General features: G+C 38.6%; 2 protein-coding genes across 2 annotated transcripts; both read left to right on the forward strand.

The window, feature by feature from the left end:
• Nucleotides 1–7,140: 7,140 nt before the first annotated feature.
• notum2 (notum pectinacetylesterase 2) lies at nucleotides 7,141–14,311 on the forward strand. Its single transcript, XM_084929957.1, has 11 exons — nucleotides 7,141–7,466; nucleotides 7,581–7,633; nucleotides 8,200–8,295; nucleotides 8,411–8,471; nucleotides 10,166–10,278; nucleotides 10,405–10,507; nucleotides 10,876–11,064; nucleotides 11,163–11,263; nucleotides 12,054–12,201; nucleotides 12,801–12,848; nucleotides 13,294–14,311. The coding sequence occupies exons 1-11, from the start codon at nucleotides 7,141–7,143 to the stop codon at nucleotides 13,595–13,597; spliced, it is 1,542 nt and encodes a 513-aa protein (XP_084786083.1). The 3' UTR covers nucleotides 13,598–14,311.
• A 1,707-nt stretch (nucleotides 14,312–16,018) lies between these two features.
• rps15a (ribosomal protein S15a) lies at nucleotides 16,019–21,226 on the forward strand. Its single transcript, XM_084930505.1, has 5 exons — nucleotides 16,019–16,081; nucleotides 16,886–17,023; nucleotides 17,264–17,343; nucleotides 17,673–17,758; nucleotides 21,094–21,226. The coding sequence occupies exons 2-5, from the start codon at nucleotides 16,891–16,893 to the stop codon at nucleotides 21,185–21,187; spliced, it is 393 nt and encodes a 130-aa protein (XP_084786631.1). The 5' UTR covers nucleotides 16,019–16,081; nucleotides 16,886–16,890; the 3' UTR covers nucleotides 21,188–21,226.
• The last annotated feature ends 4,851 nt before the right edge of the window (nucleotides 21,227–26,077 follow it).

Here is a 26,077-nt window from a genome sequence, read left to right on the forward strand (position 1 = left end):
TTCAACATGTGTTCTTTCTTTTTAATTCAAATACAATCACTTTTTTTTCAAGACGTGATATATATATATATATATATATATATATATATATATATATATATATATATATATATATATATATATATATAAATACACACACACACATATGCTATGAAAGACTCTGAAGTTGCAGGTTAGTGAGGTTACTATCCTGTTACTAGTTAAATGGGAGATGTTTCACCATGTTTCATGTGTTTTTTGTTGCCCCTATAACTTTTTATTTAAATGTGTTGCTACATCAAATTCAAAATGCGTTAATTAATATCTAAAAATAAAATCTAATTTTTTAGCATTTAATGTCGTGCCTTTGTACTATTTTTACAGAAATATAGGATTTAAATAATTTGCAAGTCATTGCATTCTGTTTATATATTTTAAATTTACATCCATCTGAAGTTTTTGGGGGGTTTTATAAATCAAGAGGAGTCAGTGGAGCTTTTCATCTACATCTGGTTTTCCAGGTCAACGGCCATGCTCTATAAATAGCAAACAGTAAACATTTTACTGTTCTGCGGTATGTCTGCACATACAGTAAATACCTGTGGTGTGATGTTACTATATGCTTTAGATCTCTGTTCTGCATTGAGGGACTAACTTATGTAAATTTTAGTTTGAGCTGTAACACATTCATTTTTCCCCACCCTTTTAACGACATGTAAATGAGTGTAGTGTGCTCTGTGCATATGTGTATGTACAAATGCATCGAAATGCCTAAACATATTGGAAATCTTTTGGGTTACTGAGGGGTGTGTGGCGTGAAAGAGTGACCACGTGTTCACATCTTCACACTGTGAAGTGACAACACAAGATGCAAAGGACTGACATCACTGGAAGCTGGAATTTGTGATTTATGGCCTGCCGTGCAGTGCCAACCACCAACGGCTTTGGTGAGAGAAAAACACATCAAGGTCAGTCTTCTAGGAAGGTTAAACTGAGCAAAACCTAAAATCTTTTAATTCATATCGAAAAACTGTTATCCATATTCAACCATATACATTTCAGAATGATTTTCAATATATAGAACTGCAACATTAAAGAACTTTTAGGTGAAGTTAAGTCTGGAGTATAGATCTATTTGTGTCTGTGAGTGCAACAAATCTTTCGTTCTGTCAAATCCACTGAATCAGACAGTAAGTATGAAAACTCGCTATCAAGCAACGTTTCATGTGAAATGTAAGTTCAGCAGAGACCCTTCAACAAAAATGAAATGGATTGTTTTGACATCCCTATAGCATTTCCAGTAATATTGCTAAGTGCATATGATTCATGAATTGGCAGAATATTTTGTGCATATATGCATGACTGTAGAATCAGTAAGAACATAATACTATGCTGTTTTTGTGATTTAACTGCTTCATCATGATCTTTGCAAATAAAACCAAAATCCTCAGCTGGAAAACTGATTTCTGGGGCACATACCTTTAAACCCTTTTTACATGTCTCCTTTTCTCTTTAGCATCCACAGAAAATCCTAAACTATAGTAGATGAATTCTTTTGGAATTTTAATTAGGGATGCACCGAATGATCCCTTTTCATTGTGGTATAAAATATATGATTTCTTTAATAAGAACTATTTTATTTAACTGAAATGTATTTGAATCAATGGAAAATGGACATCAAAATGGACATCTAGGTCCCATCTTCTTTTCAGATGGGACCTACACGTGGGGTAGTGTGATAGTTTGTTGATGAAGTTGTAGGACTTGTGTGAAGGACTTATTGTTGAGTGCCGGAGTTGAGCATGGCGTGACCCCTCCACTGGTATCAATCAATATACTGACAGGCATGGTGGCTCATCCAGCATGACTCCAAGGCCACGCTGCTGCTCCACTATGTCATGAGCTCCAAAGATGCTTAAAGCTATTGACTCTAGCGCAGCTTGACACCCTCCCTGTCCCGCACCAACACAACCATCCTTCTATCAGAACCAGTGCCCCACTTAGGTAAGACACGAGCAAAGCCATTGAACTGCATAGTGTAAAGTCAGTAATTAAAGCTATAAATAATTGTATATAAATGTAAATGGGCGTAGCCACTGTGACTTCAGCCACTTATTTGTGAATGTCCATTTTCAATAATTGAAATTTGCATTAGAGCCTTTTCATCATGTCTTCCTCGTCACCAGAGGTGACCATATTTGGATGAGAGAGCCGTGCTAAGTGAACAGCTAATGCTAGCTATCTTATTTAGATAGGTGCATTCACAGCTGCTAATTAGTGCTAAAACCAAAGTATTTGCATTAAAAATCTGCCAAAAGTCACCAAACCAAACCTGTTTCAAATCAGCTGTGGTGGTAACGGACAACCAGGCTAATCAGATTTAACCTGAGTTATAAAACCTGCTTAAAAAAGTCTGTAAATATGTCTATGTAACTATAGACTGTATCTATATGTCATGGATACTCACATTTCTATGATGCTTTATCAGCCTTACTGACCATTCAAAGGGCTGTAGATTACAAGTTATATATAAAGTGTACATTCATACAGCAATTTACAATCTATTGCCAAGAACAGACAATCACCAATTAACATGCATACATATCTTTGCACTGAAAGGCTTAAAGAAAGGTCGAGGTAAGAGTTCAAACCCAGAACCTTCTTTCTGTCAGTCAACATGCTAATCACTCCACCACCGGTAGATCCACTTTTGGCTCTCGCCGTCTTGGTATTAGTGAAGCTGAATGTGATGAACAAAAGTGTGAATGCATAAGGTCTGGTTAATCGCTACCTTACAAAAGACACACCATAAAGCATGACCTTCTTTATTGTCCTTTTTTGACTAACATCAGAAATCATAATTACAAAATGATCATTTTCTCACAGCCACAGTCTGAATTGAACCAGAAGGGTCTGCTTTTGCCGGCTATTAGAAAGAACAGGTTAAACTTTTGGGTTCACCTTTTAGATATAGAGTCTACATTGGACTTTCCTATACAGTTTTTGAATTTTATGTGGGGGTGATGGGGACGGGTTGCTCTTGCAGCTAACCTTAAGTGGTCATTCTAGGAACTGTTAACTGTATTCTTTTTGTAATGTCTATATTGACTTCATTTTTCAGCCCTGGAACTGCTGCTTGGGTATGAACTTACCAGCACGTCGCTTTATTTTAGTATTTACTTTGTATATGATATTTAAAACATCTTCAGCAATTAATGCAAATCTAAAAGAATATTTAGAAAGTGTAAAAGTCCATAAAAATAATAATTGTACCTCCACTGATTTAAATTGTTCAGGGAAAAACAGAACGTGTGCAAGCTGTGCAACATCAGTATGAACTTCAGTAATACAAATCTGCAATATGCTTTCATGATGTGAGGCTTTTAGTGTTCTGATCTCTGTTTGCCCTTTGTACATCAAAATGTTCCTTGTGGAATTCAAGGAACTTACTTGGATGAAGTTGTGTCTGAAATCGGAATAAAGTGCACACAGAACATAGTTGGCTGTGAAAGGATCAGCAGAATGAGCTGCAGTGTGTCAAAGCAAACAAGACTTATTCATTAGTCATCTATCCTTTTCTGTATGTTACATTACACCCCCATCCCCCAGAATTCAACAACTTGTATTGCTGCTGCTTACCCTCCTCAATTTACTGTGATGCATAAGCAGCTTGCAGAAGGTTACCATGCAAGGCCTCTTAACACCTGGTTTAAGGAATAGTTTTTCCCACCCCACCTGCTTGCCTCCTGCAGTGGCTCAGCGCTTTACACCGATCCCGCTAAGGCTCTTTCTGTCATCCTCACTGATTGAATGGAGAGCTCTGGCAGTAGTGCTCTGGCCAAGTCTCATATCTCTTGCCTGAGGCTCGTTTTCGTGTCGCTTGTAAAGATGCCACTCTTATCACCTATTAATCATGGCCCTCGATGTCCAGCTATGCCCTCCACTGCTGGTGACAACAAGTGATGCTCTTGCAGATTTTCAGATTACATGCAATATGAAAAGGAGGCTTCAAGCTACGATTAGGTTTGGATCATAAGCTTATTTAAAGTTTTGCTGGTGTATTGATGCAGCCCATGAGAGTTTTAATTATTCTAAGGTTTGCTGTAAAAGTTGGAGGGCTGGATTTTATACTTGTTACGTGTGGGTCGCAACCTTTCTGTGCTTTAGTGTAAGCAATGGAATTTAGATCATGACAGCCGTCCCTGGATCGTTGTTCTTTGAAGTTATCAGCCGTCAAATATTCTCGCTCATGGCTGAGCCCTCAGCTCTTGTGGTTGGTGATGACACACATGCACAGCAGACAAAGTGCCCGGACCACCCGAAGCCTGAGGTATCCTGACCTTGGAGGCTCGCTGTGAAACATAACAACACAAGGGGAGAAAGAATGCCTTCTATGCTGCACAAGGGGTCAAGTTGTTGTCCCGGTCAGGGTGAAGTTCAGCATGTCACACAAGCCCCTTATGTGTTATCTACAATGTTTGTCTTTCAAAGGAAAAATACACATATGATAGGCTCCAGAAGCATGTCTGGTCTCACTCATAGTGTGTGATTGTGGTGGTCTGGTAGTGTCTGCTGCAGAAGCTACAAAGGGACAAGACTGAAATGCTCTGGGAGTTGAATCAGTCAAGATCTAGAGCACAAATTCATTTTGATCCGCTGATCTGAGGCCTGTACTAAAAAACGTATCACTCTGTCCAATCCCGTGTGAAAGAATAACAAAATAGCAGCAATGCCATCTCTCTGTTCGTGACATTCTCGCGAAATGGTGATAGATTTACAGCAACTTCTTTCGTTTTTTAGCTATTTGAGGTATCTGTTAAACAGATTGTTGCATTGATTTCTGGGAAGACAGATGGTGGTGTGCATGCTTCAAGACAACTGAAGGAATGAAGAATTGTTCAGCTCGGTAGATCAAATTCGGTATAGGCCTTAGGCTACATTTTTATTGCGTGTAGGCACATACGATCTCAGACATATTTTTGAGTAGCTTTGTTTTGTTTCTGGCCATAGTTGAAAGTAGATAAAATAGCACGAGGTGCTTGAAAATGAGACAAAATATCATTTTTCATGCCAAAGCAATAAGACAAACCCTAGAAAAACTGTCTGCTTTGTTTGTAAGTCTTTAAATGGTTGGGTGATTATTGCAGACAACATATTATATCACCTGATTTTTCTTCTGTAAATCCAGAATGCATTCAGACATTTGGCTGTATCCTGATAGAAATGTTTATGTACAGGATGAACCTTTAAGATTTAAATCATTCCAAAAGCATCTAGTTGCTATTTTTACATTGATTGTAAGTGTGCTGTTTTCTGTTTGTACAGTTTTCCAATAGAGATGTCAATTTGCCTTTGGCATAATGTATTTATTTTTCTCTTCTTTGCTTTATCATTCTGAAATGTGCACCCTGCAGTCTTTTCAGCCCAGACTACCCTATACAGCCCTGCGCTGCCTTGTGTAGCCACTGGCCTTCCAAGCGATCATTATTTGCTTTGATTGACACTCTGGGATGGTGTGCATTTCATTGATGAGAATTTTAGAGCTCTGGGGCTCGTGATCCTTAGTGATCGGTGGTACATCACCCTACAGCCATCCCAGGGGCGACAGCTACAGATCAGTTTCAAATACTCTGTCGCTTTCATCACCAAAGGCAAACTAACTTAACCTGGCAAACAGAAGTCTGCAAAGCTGTGGGTAAAGTTACCATCAGTGCACAAAACCTTTAATTCTGCAGGATAGAAATCGCTAAACTTTTTTAGCTTGAGTGATTAGCCCAAGACAAGAACCAAAAGGGGGTTAGAGTATATAAAACTGCTTCAGCAGTCCTCCTTTAATTGTAATCAGCGTCTGTAGATCACAGAAATATGGTAGGATAGTTAAAGTTAAGTCTTACAGTGGAGCTGTTAAGTGTTAAGTGGTATCATCTGCATAAAGAAGTGCTTGAAAATTAAACTGAACTGAAAATTGTGCGAGGAATTTACAAATCTTCCTGCATTTGAGTTAATAAAAATAATATGCTTAAATAGTCAGATTGTCTAATGACATAATAAGCTCCAAAGAATTACCCTAATGGGGATTTTGATAAGTAGAAGGCCTTAATCCCTCTATTTGTAGAGTTTTCAACTCCCCCCCCCCCCACCAATTTTTTTTTAAAATAAAACAAGTACAAAGAATAAGTTCTTTAATAACACTAATGATTTTATTAAATGAAGTAAAGGAACAGAAGCTATTATTCTTTAATTATAATATGTTTTTCTGTTAATGTGCCTTTGAAAAGGACTAAACCACGCTCCTATACTTTATATTAGTTATGTAATGACTTTACCCCAGTAAATAAATTGTTAGATTTCTGTTATTCTTGTAAAACTGAACGTACTTAAAAGAATGAGGCAATGCATAATGCGTATGGTGCTGCAACCAAGAAGAGTCTCCTCCACCTGTGCTTTGAGACTGTTGACCATGCGGGAACCTTACGGTACGACTGATTCCCATGTCAGAAAAGGGGTGGGCGCTCGAATGACCTCTGGGTCACATTCCATGCAAAGCGACTGTGCGGTCATGCTGACCATGTAGATGTTTAAATAAGAAAAAAAATGGCAATCAGTAGCGGATGGAGGGGGGAGAAGAAGGAGGTTAGGGGTAAAAAGAACTTGTGCATGAGGTACGGTCAGCTGGGAAAGTGCTTGAAGGTGGGTGTGTGCAAAGAATTGAAATATGTTGAAGAGATGCGTGTGTTATCTTTTCTCCTCACCACTAACCATCCAGTACCTCCCCTTGCGGTGTGTCGTCACCAGATGATCTCAGGGCCTGAGAGGAGCTGCAAGAGAAAATGGGAGGAAATCTGATCCATATGGTGGCACTATAAAGGTCGTCGCTGATTTGCAGCCTTCATCAAAACCTGGTCAAGACTTCATCACTTACTCATGACTAGGACCCTCCTCTTGCACCTTGTCACAGTGCACTGAATGTCTCACCAGTCTCTCTCTCCAGCAGAACCAGTTATCTGCCTGACCCTTGGGGTGAGGGGTTCATTGCAGCAATCTTCAAAACCGATTCTTCTTCGAAAGGTAAAGTCTTTGCAAGTTGGAAAGTTTTTGAAGATTTCTCATGTTTTGCATGAATTAATCAGCATGTCCCTAATTTTTTATGTTGCCTCAGATATGAAGATACTGGGTCCATTTGTTTTCTTGCTCTTGCTTGGGGGACTGTGGTGTCAGAACAACCGTAATGCTAAAGCTACTGGAAAGTCCACAAAGAAGTCTAGTGGGATCCAACAAGGTGATGCTGGCCAGTCTGCCTCCGCAGCTGATGTTACTTCAGGAAGCACTGGAAGAACTGGAAGCACCTCCAGAAACACCGGAGGCTCAGCCGAATCAAGACAGGAAGGTGCTGCAGGGACTCGTGGAGCTGGACAACAGACAGATGATATGAGGCTGCACTACCTCACAAACACACAAGTCACATGTAATGATGGGACAGTAGCTGGGTGAGAAGTTCTGGTTGTTTTTGCTCTTTAACGTCTGTTTGCTGATTGAGTCAGTGATTTTACAAAGATGGTTTATCTTCTGTTTCTCCTCATGCTCATTCATTTGTTCTACAGGTTCTACCTAAAGGAATTCAGAGGAAGCCGCCGATGGTTGTTATTTCTGGAAGGTGAGTATTTAAAACCCCATATGGTTAATTTAGTCCCCTAAGGTCAGTTTGTTTTAGCGTGACACCCGCTCATTGGAATCTTAATGTGGATGTCATCTTGTCCTGTCAACTTTTTTGGTTGCTGCGTGTCACAGACTTGAAATGAGGTTAACACCGGTGGAGTGTCTTCCAAATTTACTTGTACTCTGATATCGAACACAAATAATTTTCCTGCATGTTACTGAGTGACAAATCAGCAAAAATGAGCAATCTGCATGCTGACAGTTTGTAAATTAAAGAGATCATTCTAGTCTTTTGCTCAACTGTGAATTATTATTGTTATTATTATCTTTTTTCAATTTTATTTATATAACACCAAATCACAACAACAGTTGCCTCAAGCTGCTTTATATTGTAAGGTAAAGACCCCATAATAATACAGTTAATGCATACTATGGTCATGTTAGTGTAGCAGCCTACAGGTGCAACCATTGCTTTCACCATTCCTCACAGGCCTGTGTGATGGGCTAACAAGGGTGTCCCTATCTTGGATGTGAATGTCTAATATTAGTGTCTATTATATTTAGGTGGCTGGTGCTGCTACAGCAGAGAGACCTGTGATTACAGGTACCAAAATATCCCCCGACTAATGAGCTCATCGGGGTGGCCTGAAACTAAAAGAGGTTAGTCAGCCGACAGTGTTTCAGAATGCCTTTCATAGACGTTTCCACAGAGTTGCTTTCTTTGACTAGTGAGGCAAGTGGACATCTGTTTAATGAGCGATTGTTGGATTTACAGGAAGTGGAATATTATCTTCTAAAGCTGAGGACAACCCACACTGGCATAACGCAAATATTGTGTAAGTACCTGCATAGATGTGCTTTGTATTTTTGCGGTTAATGAAGGTGTATAAAGACAACTTTTTCTTTGTTCCCATAGTTGTTGTATTAATTAATTTGTGTACATAATGGGAGACACTGCAGGGGAGTAGGATTAAACATTCAACTTACAAATATGAAGACTGTTATTTTTTTGTATTATAAATTTTCTGAACTTTGATGTTTGAATATGTAAATGAAGTGTTATCTTACTAAATAGACACTTCATAAACACATGTTTGTACATCAGAATGAAATGTTTTTACATCAAGATCTTTTGTCACTTTATATATATTGAAACCCTCTTGACAGAATAATAATTTTTAGGGAAGAATATTCAGTAAATCAAGATATAATTGGTAACATTTATGAAGAATGTCTTTGTTAAAACCTTCAAAATTAAAAAATTGGACTAAAACTAAGGTTTTCTACGTGTAAGTGCTACTGAGTATGTGTATTTTCTATGGATTCTTTACTCATTCTTTAAAGGAGAAAAGTTATAGATGTTTTTATTGGATGTCATAAAACTTCTCCAGTTCATCGTGTGTCCTTGGGCAAGACATTTCACCCGTAGCCTACTGGTGGTGGTCAGAGGGCCCGGTGGCGCCAGTGTCCGGTAGCCTCGCCTCTGTCAGTGCGCCCCAGGGTGGCTGTGGCTGCAATGTAGCTTGCCATCACCAGTGTGTGAATGTGTGTGTGAATGGGTGGATGACTGGTTGTGTAAAGCGCTTTGGGGTCCTTAGGGACTAGTAAAGCGCTATACAAATACAGGCCATTTACCATTACTTACATTGAGGAAAAATATGCTGAATAAATATTCACAAATATCTGTAAACATCCAGGCCAAAACTGAAAACAGCTATATTAAATTAAATTAACTTAAATGAACACATAAATGTGCATTTTTTTCTGTGCACTAATCTGAAAAATGCTATAAATAAAACCTGTTTTTAGCTGTAAAGTCACTTCCTGAAACTGTTTTAGGTGATTTTTTTGTGTGTGAAACATTGGATAAAGTGTCTAATGTTACAGTTCTTAAAATGATTGTATCGAAAAACAACAACAAAAAGGTTGCATAATCAGGGATTCAGCAAACATATCTTCTTAATGCAGCTGGAAATATGCTTGACCTAAAAAGGATTGAAAACACAATTCTTTGTGCGTGCAACACTTTCAGTGACCCTTTTTATGTCAGACAAGATTACTTAATTATGCAGCACAACAACAAAACTGTATCACCGATTAATGACGAATAAATAATTTATTTTGTTTTCTTTTTCCTTTCTTTCTTTCTTTTGAAGATTGTTTTTTATGTTGAAATGTCGAGGATGACTTTAGTGATCGCACAGCCTGAGGAAAGAAATGTCTGAAAAGTCTGGTGGCACAGCAGGATATATACTGCGTGGTGAACTGGCATATGCGTGTAGTGTTTTGGGTGATATTTTTAACTTTCTGCTTTCATCCATGCAAGCAATTTTAATCTTTAATGATAAAGTTTTGTTTCTGAAATTCAGCAACACGCAGGCTGTGTGATCAAAATAGAGATTTGCCACTTTCTGATATATGACAGAAGTTGTCAGCTCCAGCCTGAGGTGATTTTTATGGGGGAGGGAAGAAACCAACTTCAGGGCCTCCAGCTTTAGTCTAACAAATGTGATTGTCTTCTTTATGGCAGATTCATCCCTTACTGTTCCAGTGATGTGTGGAGCGGCACTGGGCCTGCACCAACACCCCCTTCCAGGCCACGACAAGGCAGGGACAAAGTCAGAGATAGGAATACAAATGCAAGTAAGTTTCCTCAAATCTTTTACAATAAGGTAACCGTAGCTCCTTTGGATACAAGAAAACATGTATTCTCTAAATGTTCAGTTAATTAGAGAATAAAAGTCACTTCATACTTGTCTTTACTATCAGCTGAATATAACTTCATGGGATCCCTAATCATCCGTGAGGTCATCAAAGATCTCATCCCTAAAGGAATCAAGCAGGCCAAGGTTGTCATGCTGTCTGGTAGCAGGTGAGTTTGTTTTATTGTGCTCTGATGGACAAGAGTCTCTGTACCATCTGGATCGTCTCCATATCTACCATTAAAGTCCTATTTTGGGTGCATCCTCTTGTCAACAATGAAGATGTTTACAGTCAACTGTGATCAGTGACATAATGTTTATTAAAGGGCCTTGCCCTGTAATGGTGAACATTCCTCCCAGGTTAGCAGCATGGTTCTTGAGACGTCCCCGGGCCCTAAAACAGGATCAACTGAATGTGAAACCTGCTAAATGTTTACTTCCCCGCTATGAGCTGGCATGCACTGTCAGTTTGATGTCCTAAACAAAAATGTCACCCTCAAAGCCAAACTATTTATTAATTTTCTTGGCTCCCCTGCAGCGCTGGTGGAACAGGTGTTTTGCTCAACATTGAGAGGGTGGCCAGTCAGCTCCAGCAGCTTGGTGCAGAAGCTCAGGTCCGAGGCCTCGTGGACTCAGGCTGGTTTCTGGAGAGCAAGCAGCAAAGATCACCAAACTGCCCTGAGACAGTTTCCTGCTCACCTGAGGATGCTATCAAGATTGGACTCAGGTGAAGACAATATTTAGATCTCTTCCTATGCCCAATGTAGGATTTGGAAATCATATTATTCGTGAATTTTATTGATTAACTGTGCATTATTATCTCAGGCTGTGGAATGGGGTTGTTCCTGACAGATGTCGGCAGCTCTTTAAAAGAGGGGAGGAGTGGAAGTGCTTCTTCGGTCATAGACTATACTCTACTTTGACGTGTGAGTGTTGACTGGTGTATTTGTTTATGATGATGTTTTCAATTTAAATGCACACCATATAACTGACTTGAGCAGTTCAGAAATAATGAGCACTGACATATTAGAACTGTGAATTTCCTTCACTCAATCAGTGAACAGACTGATTCCCACGCTGATGACATGATAAGCCAATGTAAGTTCATCTGGACTGGCTTGAACTTGACTGCATCTTTTTTTTAGAGGCCAATCAGGGTCTGAAATTAAAGAAAAGAGATTTTCTATGTAAATCTTGAAACTCTAACTGCTACGCTGGTGCGTAAACTTTTAGATCATGACATCCTGAGTTGTATTCACTGTAATCATTGAAAAGGGGGCCAGTGTGGCTAGTAACAGTATGTTTAACTGGTGGATTTTTTCATTTTGGCTGTTGAATATAAAAACTTTTTAGAGACTGGTCTAAATAACAAATTTAATCACCAACTGAGGCCAGCGCAAAAACCTGCAGAAGAAAAAAAAAAGATCACGAACATGGTGGTGAACGTAAATCCAAAAGACCCTATGTAGCTCTTCAGGTAGTTCCTGACTTTGTTTGATCCCTACTCATCCAGGGAAGTGTATATATATATATATGTGTGTGTGTGTGTGTGTGTGTGTGTGTGTGTGTGTGTGTGTGTGTGTGTGTGTGTGTGTGTGTGTGTGTGTGTGTGTGTGTGTGTGTGTGTGTGGATACAGCTTAATAACTGGCAGGAAGTGACTAATAGACTTGATTGAATTTACTGATTTGATCAACTAAATGTTATTTTCCCTATAGCCCCTGTGTTTATTGTACAGTGGCTGTTTGATGAGGAACAGCTGAGGGTGGAAAACATCTATATAGGGGGACAGAGCATGTCTGAGGAGCAGTGGCAGTACATCCAGAACCTGGGCTTGGAGCTCAAAAACTCCCTGAGAGATGTTACGTAAGTTCCGTAGAACTTATCATATATTGACGTTCAAACATTACTAACATTAACAGAACATAAAAACTGTATGTTTAGCACTCATTGATTTCCAGCCATTACAAGCCATAACATCTCTGTTCACATGGACCTGAAATTAAAATTAAGCCCTTTCGACAAAGCGGAACTGCTTTTTAGTGTTTTCTTTTAATATTCTTGACCATTGATAGTGGCAAATACAATCATTCATTTTAATAGATCAGGAAATCAATTCAATCTACAATTTATAATTATAAAAAAATATTTTAAAATAGAATTGGTGACTTTAACAAAATGTAATAGAGCTTTCAGAGCAGTGGTGGTGAGCTGCTATCCACTTTCCATTTGTACATTTACATGTCAAAGCCTGTAACTGTTGAGTGAACTGCCAGCCATTTAAAACAGCAGACAATCAAATTCTATGTTAACATCCAACAGTTCCTTGACGTTCTCTGTGCCGTCTATGCACTCCTGTCAAAAGTCGTCATCACGCAGTGACTAGATTCAAATCTTACTATAGCTAGTTGAAAAATAAATCAAGATGGATTTTAACAAATGCTCTCTCTTTGCATGTCTTTTAGGGCTGTATTTGCTCCGTCCTGTCTCTCCCACACACTAATTACCAAAAGGTAAGAATGGATATTCAAGTTCACCTGGCACCCTTGTTTTTTCTCCCCAGCAGTCATCTCTACCCAGTGAGCTCATGCTGCTGTTTTTGTTTTCCTTGTTCATCAAACCACATTGTCACCAAATGCCACTTCACACTTTCTCTAGCCTCCCAGTACCACTTTAACATAGAGATTATTTAGTTGTTCACATGGACATTGATGGGTCATTGCAGTCTTATATAAGTATACTTAGTTATGCTGAAGTGGGTGCAATCAAAGTCAGGAGCTGAAAGTTCAAGGTCTTTTGTAGCTTTGTATGTTGCAACACTTGCAGTTGCAAACCTTAAAGTAAAACAGTCTCCTGCCATTTGCCCTTTTCTGGTCCTTAATTACTAACTCTGACAACCTTCCCATTTTTCTTTCTTTATTTCTAATTCATAACTTCTCCTTCTTGTTGTTCCTAAAGTAACTGGACAAGTTTTCAAGTTAGAGGCACGTCTCTGCCACGTGCCCTTCAATGCTGGGACAGGAGTCTGGAAGCAATACGTAACAACAGGACCCCGGCTAAAGGATGTCCTTTTCACCTCGTGGATTCCTGTCAGTGGCCACAGTGTAACCCCACCTGCCCAGCTTTGGTGGATAAGACCACCCAGCAGGAGCTTACCTTGCTCCAGATGCTGGTAGCCATGGGTCTGGACCTCCAGAGGCTGGGCCTGGATCCCCAGGGAGATGCAGATTCTCTTGTCAGCATGGTCAGGAATGGTGGCTAAGTGTGAAAATTTAGGGTACACGAAAGGTTAGCCAGAGGCTTAATAGATGAGAACAAATGTGTTGAAAATTTAACGTAACCATAGAAATGCTGTAGAAATCTGGTTACTATGTCTTGTGCTACTCAGCATTCCATTATGCTCCACATGACTGTTCACTTTGAGACTTGGCTGGAGGGTATGTCACTGCATCTGGGTTTGAATGGTTTAGTGGGCCCTCTACTGGACACCAGTGGAAAGAGGTGTTGCAGCTGTACTGATCAACAAGCTTAGTGTTTAGCAGATGGCTGTGCATAACCTCCTACAACACACTTTCAGCCTGATCACTCCACAGGAACATGTAACATCAGAGCATGGTAGTAGAGTTGTAATGAATAGAAAGTACCTGAAAGCTGACAGAGACAAACATTTTGCACAAGATAGAAATGCTTTTGTGTTCATGCAGCTTTTAGCAGTTAAACTTGCTTTATACTCTTTATCTACAGTCTGTTTTAGTTATTCACTGATTTCCAATATGCATTATTGAAAAATACAGAATCTGTCAAATTTCTAGTAATCAGATTACCACATAATAATACACAAATGAGCTAAGTGTTCAACTTTTTTGGAGAAAACATATCAAAAAGTTTCACTTACTTTTACTCAGTAATTTTGGTGCACTTAGTTCCAAAGACACTACCGATTTTTGGTGACTTAGTTTGAGTGTTTAGATTCTGATGCTATGCTGACATACATATATTTATATATATATATATACATATATTACATAGTATCTATACATACTTTCTATGCATGCAAAATAGAAATGTGATTAGTTATTGTAATATTTCTGTGTAGGGCAGACAAAGGTGATCAGTGACCTACCACAATAATTTGTGAGTTTATCCAAGGAAAAAACACAGTTTTGACATGTGAACTTATTAATGTAAAAAAAACAAAAAACGCTGCAGTTACTCACTGCACAGTTGTGACAATCTATGTCTAGTGACATACACAGACATAATGCAACTATTATTTCATAGGGCTTAATATTGCAGTCCTTCATTGTTGTTAAAGCATGATTTTTCATAATGTTGTGCTGTTTTTGCATTTACAGACAATGCTGTATCTGTATGTTTTAATTTCCTTTAGGTACTGCAATAAGGGTGTTGCACGTGTCAAAATGTGGAATAAAAAATATGATGTGGATCTGAGAGTTTGCACTTTGTCATCTGTTTTATTATACTCTTCACAGGATCTGAGTCAGAATACACATTGAGAAGATTCAATAATTGTTGAAAGTATATTTCACAGTTTCCTTCTATGAGGAGCACCAAGTCCATAGAGACTGTTAGCAAATGTGAGAACCGCAGAAACAATATGAAATAATGACATAAATAATGGTGTTTAATTCAGTTCAGTTCAGTTCAATTCAATTCAGTTGAGTTTTATTTGTATAGCTTTAAATTGAAAGGATTTATTGTAAGGTAAAAAACCTACAATAATACAGAGAAACCACCAACAATCAGATGACCCCCTGTGAGCAAGTGCTTTGGCAAAAGTGGGAAGAAAAAACTCCCTTTTATAGGGATTTATTTTTAATATTTAAAAAACAAAAATCAGAGTCTTATTTGCCTAATGACCAAAAAAGTGTTCCTTGAAATTTGAAATTTTATTTGCAACGGGGTCAACAAATCTTACTAAGTAAAGACAACAACAGGAAATGGCGTTGTTTTTAGTTTGTGTGAATATTCACAAATTTGTCAACATACAACCATGACCAGACATATTCACTGAGACATGACATTGAGAGTTAATTGCCTTTCCAAGTCTTCAATTTGGGTTACAATATCTATTCTGAACTTCAATATTTTCCCTGGGCAAAACAAACAAACAAACAAACAAAAATGTGATTTTGGCTCCTCTCGTATTTCCTAAGGGGTGGCCAGATCAGATGGATCAGCATGTTTTATTATATGCTGGATGCCCTTAGCCAGGTTTAGGACTGGAAATAATAATAATATAGTGTACATACTCATGTATATTTTCATATTCATATATTTTCACTTTTAAAAGCACTCATAGTTAAGCTCCTGGATATTAATGCAGGACACTCATCATCACTTGGGGACACTGCTTTAAATTTCACATTTATACAAAGCGCTTAGGGACACTTGACAGCAAAATTATTTATTTTTCTGAATTTAATCTTCGTTTGAGGTCGAAGAAAGTGGCCCACTTAAGCCCAAGACTATAAAAAATAAGACGATTTTTCTAAACCTGCCAAACAAAATAAAATATTAGTTACTTATAAATGTCAGACTTCTTATAAAACGGGTGCCGTTTTCAGGGACAAAATAAACGTGAATTTTTCGGTACGTGGGCATTGTTGGGGGAGTTTGGGCTTTGGCGCTGTGGGCCATCTCGGCTTGAAAAAGTCTCGACCTTTTTTCCCATAATGCACTGCAGGATTTTCGTACTTCCTCTTTCCGCCATATTGCAGAACCGGTAAGATGTCTTTTTACATCGTCACCTTCAATCTTTTAAGTATCTAAAGCATCATATTGTGAAATAATCCATAAGTGAGTCCATTTCGAAGTCAAAGTTGGAAGTAATGATTTGGGCTGATTATGGTTTCCATTAGTGAAGCGGATTCATAATTTTTGTCCCGTGTTAGCGGGACTGCCTGGCCCCGGGAATTGGTGCGTTCAGAGTGGCTTGATGGCTTGATAGCTGTTAGCTTTGCTCCCAGTTATGCGAGTTTCAAATGTCCAACGAATAAGGCATTTTAACTGTCCGTACAGGTCTGTATGTGGTACATATTGTTGATAATATTTTGACCGTTGTAACTGCAGAACTAAGGACACTACTTACTGTGGCGTTTGCAGGCGGATAAGCTAAGTAGCTAATCTGGGTGCTCATGAATGACCATGCTTCAGTGGAAGGCTCCGTTTTTCCTCTCTTAGTGTAACTGAAGCCACAGCATTACTTGTCAAGAGTAAAGTGTGAGCAGTATTTAACCTGCGATCTCTGGAAAATATTAGCCAGGAGGCTCATAATTGTAGACGGAAGGAAAAGGGTCAGCATGATTCGTGTTAGCAAGGTTTTGCTAACTAGGCTTTCTTTTACTTAAGTCCTCCTTTGTAGTGTAGTGAGCATTTTTGTCAAATTCACTGAGTTTTTTGTGTAACGTTTCACCATCAGTGTTCTATTGTAGTCTGTAGAGCGTCGATGGTGATGATACTCACTAATTTCCTTCTTGTCCAGGCCTTTGGATCTAATGCTAAAAGTCTTTTTTGTGTGTGTCCACAGGCATCATGGTGCGCATGAACGTTCTCGCAGATGCTCTCAAAAGCATCAACAATGCTGAGAAGCGTGGGAAACGTCAGGTCCTCATCAGGCCCTGCTCCAAGGTTATTGTGCGCTTCCTAACCGTCATGATGAAGCACGGTGAGTGTCGTTATGTTAAAGGCGTGTGCGTTCCAAGTTGATACTTTATGTACCACATGCAGTTGTAAAGCATCTTGAAGGGCTGACTGCTTTGTTTGTGTGTACAGTTGGTAAAAGTATAACTTCAGTTTAATCTGAGACCTCTAGAAGCACCCTGATGTGTTTAACTTAATTTATATAATAATTATGCACATTAATAACGTGTTTAACTTAATGGTCTTTGTCATTTGTGCCTTGCAGGTTATATTGGTGAGTTTGAGATCATTGATGACCACAGAGCCGGAAAAATTGTTGTCAATCTCACAGGCAGGCTGAACAAGGTAAATATAACCAACCTGCGCTGTTATTCATGTCACTTCTTTGATAGTTTTAAACACATGCTTTGTTTCGTTTGCTATGAATGACTGAAGGAAATATAATTTTATGTTAGTGCCGTTTAAGTTAACTTGGGTCTTAAAGGGCTTCTAGTCATAATGGCGACAGAGAAGCTGTTTCTATACAGTCTTTACAGTTATGTACCAATAAGTCAGTGGCCATTGTTTTCATTTCCGATATGTTAAACTTGGTTTAACTCTTATCACTGTCTAGCCTTGCTTGTAGCTTTAATGGTTTGTGAATCGAGTCTAAACCACTCTTTCTCTCTTGTCAGTGTGGCGTGATTAGTCCACGTTTTGATCTCCAACTCAAGGACCTGGAGAAGTGGCAGAACAACCTGCTGCCCTCAAGACAGTTTGGGTGAGAACTATTTGTCGTCACACTTTTAATGCAAAAACCAATAGAAATGAGCAACTAGGCATTTTTAAGTGTATTTTTGCCCCTAAATGTCTCTATATGATGAGTGAGGCTCTGGTTTGAAAGGTGCACCATTTGCTTCTCTGATGCCTTCTCTTTGTTGGCCCTGCCTGACAAAATGGTGTAGCTGGTTAGTGTTTTAGGTGGTTAACTGCGTCGATCCATATGTCTCGATTTGTTATGAGTAACTGTAGTTTAAGTATCGTCGTTTGTCGCTTTTAAATGTTTTGGGCACAATGGAACTGGACAAAGATTTATTTTGTATAAGGCAGCCACAAGTGGGTGTTTTTATTTATTTATTTTAAATTGCACTCTTAATAGTTTTTCAGACAGATGTGTGACTAGTGCAGAACTATACTAGGCCCATTGATCAGATGGCTACCACACTGTTTCTGTAGTCCTGCACACATTACATTGTTAATGCGTTTCCCTGTTGGTTGGATGATCTGCCCGAAAGATCATTTTACGATCTGTTACAGTTGTGATCTAGAGGGCAGAGAGGACATTGCTGCTGTCTCAGCCTGTAGCTGAGTTTAAAGATATGCAGCTGATTGAAGTGTCTTCATAAAAAAAAACAACAACTTTAAGAAGCATTAAAAACACGTTTAATGCTTCTCGAGCAGGTGGTGTGATAAATCAGAATCAGAATACTTTATTGATCCCTGGGGGAAATTATTTAAAATATAAAGTACTCTAATTGTCTTTTTACTCAAAGGTTTTGATGTAGTTTGTGCTTACAGTAGGGCTGTAATTTAATTTTATTTACTTTTGTCTCCAGGTACTATGAAAACAGGATGAAATGACTACTTTATTTTTTACATTCATTATTGCTTCCCTTACCCATGTTTTATAAATCACTTGTGTACATTTATTTTACTCTGTCACTCACAGTTTAGTCTCAATCTAATCAAGATGACTAAAAGATTCAGTTGTGAAGATCTAGCTGGATGAAGTAAAACAAGGTTTCTGGGGGTGAACGTGTCAAAGGATCCTTAAAAGTTTCCTTTGATTCCAAATTGCTCAGAGTCACTGACTTTGTCGGTGTTGCTTTCAGTAGCGAATGACAGTTGGCCTTCAGCTTTAGCTGATAGTTGAGCTGTCCTCCCCCATGGTGGTTCTCTGAGGTATCCAAATGTACTTTTGGCTGTGTCGTCTCCTTTGTCTGCGCCCTCACCCTCAGCCCTGCATTGGTAGCAGGCCAGAAATTTGTTGTCCTTGCGACACCAGCTTGATCATTAAAAACATCTGTAAGGCCTAACTCACGACTAGATAACAGCATTACCAGCAACTTAGAAATTAGAAACTTTTTTTTGACTGTACAGATCAAAGAAATGGCTTCAGAAAGCAAAGCAATAAAGACTTTTTTAGGTATAGATTTTTTTTTTTTTTAAAACATTACCCACCTCGACTCCACTGTGGCATTACTGTGTCTGACAGAGAGGGAGGCTGCAGCTGTTATCATACGTGTGGCTGGAAAAGAACAAACAACTTTGGCTGAATTTTTATAACAGTTTTGGTTCCCACACATGCCGCTTAATATGTTTTGCAGCTAACTCACTCTCCCAATTTGAGTGACATCTCATCACTGTTGAGGCCTAAAATCTGTTCAGCCAACTTGGTGTTGCCCCTGTGACACTCCCCCGCCTCCTCTTTCCTTTTTTTTAAATCAAGCAACTGAGAATGAGTTGGCTTTTTTGGTGTCTGTCCACTGATGAGGCAGCAGCTCCTCTAAAGACTACATTTAAAGAATTAAATGTCCTAAACTAATAATTACAGCTTTTTTTTTTTTTTTTTTTTTTTTTATGGTAATATGATGCAGTGTCCCAAAAGGTTGAATCTGTTCATCTGGATGTAGTGTTTTCAGTGGGAGAATCAACCTTTTGGGATTTACTTACCGGGATGACTGAGCATACATTGAGACATGATGCAGTGTCTTACCTTATCCTGAGGTTAAGGCTACATTTAACGTTTTGCTTTGACAAATTCCATCAGCATCAGACTCGAGAGCACAGACTTCACTAAAGCAGTCAAGCATACTTAACTGCTTCAGACATGTATGTTGGCCATGTACATGTATGATGTTGTGACATCTTTTGCAGACAGTATATTGCTTTTAGCGACAATGTCAATAAATGTGGCAAATAAACTTGTGATTATTATGCTCTGTCAAGCATGACAGTAGAGTACACATCGTAAAAGCACATCAGTATTAAAATGTGGGTGTTTTACACCTTTGTTATTGGACAGTAAGGAATTAAACAGCAGCTATGTTTGAACAAATTAACACTGCACCGATTGTCTACATACTTACCAATGTAACTCCGCTCCTTTGTAGGGGTTTGAGTGGTTGGCGTTGGAAATAAAGGGCATGGTGCGTGCCCTGGATGGTGTACAGTTTGTACATATTAATGTTGTCGGCTCTCTTGGGTGCATTTGGACTTAATTAGGAAAGAACGAAGTATTTTCTTTCTACACCATAAAATCTCAACAACGGATTAATTTGAGCAGACTTTAGCACTAAACTCCAGCAACGCAAACACACTGTAGCACTTCACAAACTTCAACCAGCTCTGAGGTGAACGAAAGTCTGTTTAACTTTTAAAGACCTGTGCTCATAGAGCTTCTGGGACAACTATGGGTAATAACTGTGAAGAAAAATATTTTTATACTTTGCTGGAAATGCAACATTAACAGCAGCACTCCAGAGTCCCATATTTTACTGCAAAGTATACACAGACTCAAACTTGTTTTTACAAAGAAATATTTGGTAAATTTTGATTAGAATATTTTCATATGTGGACACTGAATTTGAGCCTAAGCTTTTAATTTGGGAGATAAAGGTCTTTGTTTTCGGAGATCCTTTTGTTTTTGAATGGAAATGCCAAAAATGAGCGTGAATAGGATCGAGATTGTTGTGACAGTTGTAGTTAAGTTTTGATGTGTTAAATGCAGTTGCATTTGGAGCATGAACTCCATAGTAACCTGGAGACGTATTGGGCCCAGTTTGCATCAGCCACTGACTCGCTATTAAAGTATGGGTTAATATTTCAATGTTTTGTTTTTTTTTAAATAGCTTTATTTGAATATTTTGCAGCTCCTGTTTATATTTTACCCTTCTGCGCTTTATCTAATCTAATTTTGGGGGTTCTATATAGAAGTTGGTACTTTTTCTTGTTAAACACTCCCATAGCTGGCAGCAGTTTCACTTAATGTTTTGGAAGATGCAGTCATAAATGTGCTGCACATTTTAATGCTCTGTTTGACTCTTGTTTCCATAGATACATTGTGCTGACCACCTCAGCTGGCATCATGGATCATGAAGAGGCCAGGCGAAAACACACAGGAGGCAAAATCCTTGGATTCTTTTTCTAAAATGTAAAGAACTGCAAATAAAAAAACAACCAGAGGAAAGCTGGCAGGCTACTGTGATTTCTTACGTGCAGTGAAGTGTTTGAGCCGGGACTTGAAGTGTGTGCTGTTGGCGGTTAATGGTTTGATTTCTTTGATAACTTGATGTGTCACTGTGGCACTACAATTAACGTTACTTAATCATAATTGTACAAAAGTAGGCTCAATGAGGAAGACAAGAACATGAATCATGTTCAAAGGTTTGAACTACCACATGAAGTATGATCTGACACAAACCACATCAACTCCAGAAATTGGAGATGTATAGTAAAGTGGCTTCAGATAACAGCTAAGCCTGAAAGTCCACAAAGAAACCCAGTAACTGCTACAAATGCAGTGCAGACAAGACGAAGTAATTTTTCAACCAGTTTGTTCCTCGGTCAAAGCTCCAATTGGTTTGAGAATTGAGAAAGTGATGATCTATTGATCAGTCTGCCCGCAGGCATCACCTGAAAGCATGTGGCTGCCTATTGAGACAACTAGAAACCATTTACACAAAGTACGAGTGGTTGGATTTTGTTGTGACCTGGGAACAGACCCTAGAGGACTTCATCCATAAAGCTATACGCTGACAGTGGGTAGATATTGAGTTTGGGCTCAGGAAAAACCTCAAATAAGTACATCTGTGCCGTACATGTGTGCCCCCCCCAGTGGCTATTAGAAGCAGCTGAATCTTTGCTATAGATATAACAGCTTGTTTGGAGGGGAAAAACAGCCCCCCTCCTTTTGCCTTTGCACACATCTTACCACTGAGACTTTTCCTAAGAATCCTTTGTGTATTTGGTCTCGTCCCCATCCTCTTTGAGTCTGGCTGCTGACCTTGCATAAGACACTGAAGAGACAAGGTAACAGGCCTGCTAATGCAACAGTTCTGTTCAAGTGCTCCTTGTGCGCAAAGAGCACACAAACTGAATACCTCTCATGGGTTCACAGCACTTAACTGCTATCTTGTAAAATGGGGGGAAAAACAAACTTGAGCTGGCCCATGTTTTAAAGGTTGGGGACATCAGGCAAAATGTGCAAAGATGAGATGGAAAGGTATAACTTAAGAAGTTAAACTGTTTGGATGGCTTGCAAAAAAATGTGATATTACACACAGACTCAAAGGCAGAACCAATTATGCCACAGGGCAGCATCCAGTGTGAGCTGATGAAAGACACTGGTCATGTTGCAATTATGAATTCCGTCTGAGAGCTTTGCCACCTCAGATGCCTTCCTCTCCCATGTCTTCTGCTTAAACACAAGTTTCTAATCATACAGAAATACATTTAAAACAATTTCTAAAAGAGCACTTGAATAAATGCTGTTTTTCCCTTTTTTTTTGGCTACAGGTATAAGCTACTGTATTTCATTGGCCATGCACTTGTAATATGCAAATTGATAATAAAGTTAAATTTGTTACAAAAATAATAAAAAATGAAATACCATAAGAATTACAATCATTTCCCAGAAAGTTATAAAAGTAATTCAAAATTAAGTAAAACCGGTTCCGCTTTCAGAAAAGCTCTGTAAGAACTATCTGCACATTTTAATTGTAATTAACAACTTGTGTTAACATTTAAATAACATTTGCTAGCACAAATTGTTTATTACTCAGTACACTTTGTTGGGATCTACATATTTTTAGAAAAGGATGATAAACTGAAAACACCTCTAATTACGTGTTATGTGCTATTTAAACACCCTTTCCTATAAACCCCAGTTTATTGCGGGATCTATAATTAATACACTAAAGCTAAGTGGTCATAACCAGTTCAGGCTTAGTCATTTCTATATCGAGAGATTACATGGTAATCTCTTGGGGCTACTTTTAGGACCCCCTCTTACATTACTTGGTTTCACCAAATCCTGCAATTAGCCCATAAACCCCCCCCACAATGTGTTACTTTTTGTAGCCCCCTCGCTGTAAAATCCAACTACAGGCTGTTAAGATTATGGCAGTTTATTCATTTGTCTTTAAAAAGTCAATGACAAAGCCCAGATTCTTTCTGCTGAGTCAGTTTGCTGGTTTGTTGTAATGCGAGTATGGCATCCTGTATTTTTAACATAACTAAGCAATTTACTAATATTTCATGGTAATTATAAACCCGTTTTAGCCCCTCAGATGATCCGTAGGAGTAGCTGCAACCCCTTGAAACAGCAAGAAGAGAATTAAGTGCCTGGGCTCTTTCAAACTTAAAATGGCTTGGGGCAGAAAACACCCGCGGTTAGAAAAGCCGTCTTTCTCAGTGTTTCTGCCACAGAGACAGTCTGTTTGAAGACAATATGTCACTGTACATCTGGGGATTGGGGTCCACATCCTGGCAGCCTCCAACATGTTTCTCCTGTCTTCACCATATGTCAGCTGGATCCCTGAGATGTCCCCAAAGGGTTTAGAGCACTGCAGCAGAGGAGAAGTGAAGATGTGCAGCTCTCTAAACAAATAGAATACATTAATACCGTAATAAAAAGTCTGCTGTTTGGCCTGCTTTGATAGAAAGAGCCAGAGGCAATGTGAGTGCAACTAGGTTGTGTCTCTGTGAGCCTTTGTTGAATGTATTAGATACAAAATATTGTTTTTGTGAAAGCGTGATGACATGCTTATGTACTGAGGATTTTCCCTCAAACTTCTTACTATAGAAACTGTGTAAAATTAAAAAAAATAAACTTTACCATAAACTAAACCATTTTACCTGCTGTTAGACCAAAGTACAATATGAGTAAATTGAGTCACAACTGTGAAAAATAAGTACGACCCAGAATGAGTCATTAATGCAGTGCTCGTGTTTAAAGCTGCTATATAAGGAACATTCAATTACACAAAAATGTTGTACAGTTGTAATGTTGTTCTGTGGAGGCTAACATAGCACACCTTTAGCACAAACAAGTCCTTATGTGTGTGTGTATCTCCACCACAGAGCTGTTTCTCAGCACATAAGAGGAGATTCTGGCCATCTGAAATCTGAAATCCCCCCACAATATTTCCCTGGGATTAAAAATGTAGGCTTCTTTTCTTAACTAGGCCATTTCATTATTTCTTTCTGAGACACTCCTTGGTGGATTCACCAGTGTGCTACAGTCTGCTAAACTGCTAAGAGGCCTGCTTCTGATTCAGCTTCAACTTTTGGATGTCGCCTTATCTTTAAGTGCTCTTTGATGTGATGCAGAATTCAACAGTTGCCAGAGTTTCCTGTGGTGAATTTCAGTGCTCACTAGTCTGCTCTTTCGATTAAAAACAGTAGAGCAGCTAATCCAGGACAAAGTGAGAGTTGTTTGAAATTTAAGCCTCTTGTAGATGATTTTCATTTGGAGATTTTTTTTAAAAAAGATTTACTTTTTAAATATTTATTTATATAATATTATCGCATTTGCAGAATGTTTATTAGATATATTTTTTTAACTTTCTAACAAATAAATGACAGATATGAAAAAATAACAGTATTTTTTTGGCTTCATACCTAAAAAAGTAAATATATTAGTAACTTAACATCAGATTTTTACCTTGTAATCTGCATTTCTAAAACAAATTCATGCACAAATCTAAATATGTAAAACACAGACCTTAATGACCTGTTGCACCAATCCGATTGAAAGGAAGCACCAGCAAGAGAGCTGTCAAGTGAAACAACTGTACTGTAAAGTTCAGTGTGATAGATGTTATTACAAAAGAATTTGGTCGTTCTTAATCAGCTCTGCTTAAATTTTAGAAAAATGGCAAACAAAGGAGGAAGTTATGAAAAGAAAACATAGGGGTAGATCACATATCAGATCATCAGGACTGAAAACACAAAGCAATGACTGGAAAATAGAAAATGCACAATAAACGCAAATGGGAAGAAACAGGAGTCAATGTTTGTGATAGATCTGTAGCAAATGGGCTGAATCCAAAGGGATTTACACATAGATAAACCAAAGGAAAGCCACCACTAACACCTTAACAAGAAAACCCCCCAAAACAGGTCCTGTGGACTAAAGAGCAGTGATCGTGGACTGTGGATGATTGAATGAAATTGATCTTCACTGAGGGATCTTGAATCTGCATTGGCCAAGAACATGATACTGGATTTTTTTATGTCTGCCTGAAAGAAACAAGCATACTGTCTCACTCATTTATGATATGGGGTTGCATGTCAGGTAAGGGACAGGTGGACCTTAGCTTTAAATGCACAAATTTACCCAGAAGTCTTGGACTCTCTAAGATTCTATTGATAGAAAGTGAGTTTGGCCATCATGAAGTCATTTTCAGGGTATTAATGCATTCTTAATAGAGCAGAGTTTTAAAGCAGTCCAGATCTCAATCCAATTAAAATTTATGGTAGAAACCGAAAAAATGTGCATGACAATGGTCCATTCTGCAAAGCTGATCTGTCAGCTGCTATTTAAAAGCTGGAACCAGCTTGATGGAGAATATTGTTTATCATTCATAGAGTCCATGCCTGGTATAATCCAGGCTGTCATAAAAGCTGCAATAAAGTACTAATTGTGATGTTTTTGTTGATGATTTCAAAATGTTTGTCCCCACTTGATCTGGAGGAAAATATTTATTGTTAAGTAAAATGGTTTTATTTGAGGTTTGAGGTATTTTTTAATGAAGTGCTATTAAACAAAACAAAAAAACATGTACCGAAACAAAATTGTTTTGTGGCATACACGCGATTTATCCAAGTGTGGTCGTTCCATAATTTTTACCAGGGGTTGTATACTGTGGTGGGATCATTCATGAAGCCTCAAAGGACGGGGCATCAAAACAAAGCATGTTGCTCTACAGTCTCTGTGTGAAACCAAACCCACGTGTGAAATGATAACATTAGTGTAATGGCGAGAATTCTAACAGCCTACATTTTCTCAAGGAGTTCAATGGGGTTGTGTGCTGTT

This window comes from Perissodus microlepis, chromosome 6 (genome assembly GCF_051167445.1).
Source record: "Perissodus microlepis isolate ML-2025 ecotype Zambia chromosome 6, ASM5116744v1, whole genome shotgun sequence".
In the NCBI taxonomy this organism is placed as follows: Eukaryota; Metazoa; Chordata; class Actinopteri; order Cichliformes; family Cichlidae; genus Perissodus; species Perissodus microlepis.